Source organism: Carlito syrichta, unplaced genomic scaffold (genome assembly GCF_000164805.1).
Source record: "Carlito syrichta isolate Samal-C Ts95f unplaced genomic scaffold, Tarsius_syrichta-2.0.1 Scaffold315826, whole genome shotgun sequence".
In the NCBI taxonomy this organism is placed as follows: Eukaryota; Metazoa; Chordata; class Mammalia; order Primates; family Tarsiidae; genus Carlito; species Carlito syrichta.
Genome location: NW_007259922.1, coordinates 668,810 through 670,999, shown reverse-complemented (window position 1 = coordinate 670,999; position 2,190 = coordinate 668,810). Strand labels below are relative to the sequence as shown.

The 2,190-nt window shown below is 50.7% G+C and overlaps 1 protein-coding gene across 1 annotated transcript in view; it reads left to right on the top strand.

The window, feature by feature from the left end:
• The window catches only part of OTOP3 (otopetrin 3), a gene marked incomplete at its 5' end in the record, with an annotated part of 6,620 nt that overhangs the window by 2,509 nt on the left and 1,921 nt on the right, over positions 1–2,190 (top strand). Inside the window, 1 exon segment of the mRNA XM_008073354.2 lies at positions 1,854–2,190. This exon segment is cut by the window's right edge and continues 19 nt beyond it. Coding sequence (XP_008071545.2) covers positions 1,854–2,190 — 337 coding nt within the window.

Sequence of the window (2,190 nt, the reverse complement as noted above, 5' to 3'; positions counted from 1 at the left end):
CACTGCACTCCAGTCTGGGCGACAGAGTGAGACTCCAATTCAAAAAAAAAAAAAAAAGGCCACATCCCATACCCCACATGGGAGCCTTGCTCTCTGTGGGATTCAGCCACACCTGTGTGTGCACAGCCCCACCCCACCCCACCCCAGGTGGCATCACCATCATGCCCACAGCCAAGCCCTCCCAGCACACGCATGCATGCACATACCCACTGCCTCAGGCATGGCACGCCCATGTCCTGTGGGCACTTTGTATAGTCTGTTTACATTTCTCAGAAAAGCTGTGCAAAGAGAGAATTTTTAGCAAGTGATATTATAGATTTCTTTCTTTTTTTTTGAAGACAGGATTTCACTCTTGTCACCCACGCTGGAGCACACTGGCCAAATCACGGCTCACTGCAGCCTCAAACTCCTGGGCTCCAGCAATCCTCCTGCCTCAACCTCCTGGGTAGCTGGAACTACAGGCTCACACCACCATGCCTTGCTAATTTTTCTATTTTTTTTTTTTTTGTAGAGACAGGGGTCTCACTTTGTTGCCTGGGCTGATCTCCAACTCCTGGCCTCAAGTGATCCTTCTGCCTCAGCCTCCCAAAGTGCTGGGATTACAGGCATCAGCCACCATGCCCAGTCCACACCATGAATACTGATATTATAAAAAATGCAAGCATTACGGATGCGTAGAAGAACAAGATCTACCCATCACCTAGACACAATAGTAACGTTTTGCCATATTCATTTTAATTTTTTGCTGAGGTACTTAAATTACAGAAATCATGGCATTTTATCTCAAAACACTTCAGTATGCATCTCTTTAAAAATACATTCATTTCCCTACACAACCACAGTGCTATTATAATTGCTAACAACATTCCCTAACATCATCCCATCTTCTATCTGAATCTACTTTCTACCTTCTCCAATAGCCCATGTGATGTCTTTTACAGATGGTTCACACTTGCAGTGCATTTGGTCAAGGCTAAGTGTGTATTTCCCAATGATGTTGAGATTTGTCAGGTTGCTTCCTAGTGGCAGGGTTTACCTCGTTTCCATCTCCCTGCTTTCCTGGAAGTTGAAAGTATGGACCAAAGTCTTGGTTAAATTCAGGTTAGGTACTTTTGGCATTTCCCAGGTGATGCTGGATACTCAGAAGGGCACCCATCCCAAGACACTGATGTTTAATTTCTGTGTGCTGCTAAGACTGTCACCAGGTTCGGATGTAGTGGATCTAGTAGCCACATCTGTCACTGTAAAGTTACATATTTTCCCTTGTGCCCAGGAAGTCATTTGGAGAGGTGACATGGTGTTTTTGTTTTGTTTTGTTTTTTGAGTCAGAGTCTCACTCTGTCACCCAGGCTGGAGGACAGCAGCACACTCACAGCCACCACAGCCTCGACCTCTCAACCTGTTGGGCTCAGGCAATCCTTCTGCCTCAGCCTTCCAAGTAGCTGGAACTACAGGCATGTGCCACCATGGCCGACTTATTTTTCTTGATTTATTGTAGAAATGAGGTCTCACCAAGTTGCCCAGGCTGGTCTCAAACCCGTGGGCTCTGGCAATCCTCTCACCTCAGCCTCCCAAAGTGCTGGGGTTATAGGCGTGAGTCCCTGTGCCCGGCCGACATGGTGATTAAATGCTTACGTAAGCTTGGCACCTGAAGTCTTGAATCTCTTCGTAAGAGAGTGACCAGTCTGTGATTTCTGATTTCCGTGTCTGGGCCTCGGTTTCCCCGTCTGTAAAACGAGTAGCTGGGTCCCTTTCACCCCTTCGTATTCCAGGGAGGGGGGTGATTTGTGCAGCCAGCTTTCTCAGGGCAGGGCCCACCTGAATGCCTGTCCCCTCCTGCCCACCCCGCCCAGGCAACGAGACCAACACCTGTCTGTGCCTCAACGCCACGGTGTGCGAGGCCTTCCAGAAGGGCTGCCTGATGCTCTACCCCTTCAGCACCGAGTACTGCCTCATCTGCTGCGCCGTGCTGTTCGTCATGTGGAAGAACGTGGGGCGCCGCCTGGCACCCCACGCAGGAGCCCACCCCAGTCCCCCGCCCTTCCGCCTGCACGGGGCCATCTTCGGGCCGCTGCTGGGCCTGCTGACGCTGGTGGCCGGCGTGTGCGTCTTCGTGCTTTTCCAGATCGAGGCCAGCGGCCCGGCCATTGCTCGCCAGTACTTCACCCTCTACTACGCCTTCTACGTGGC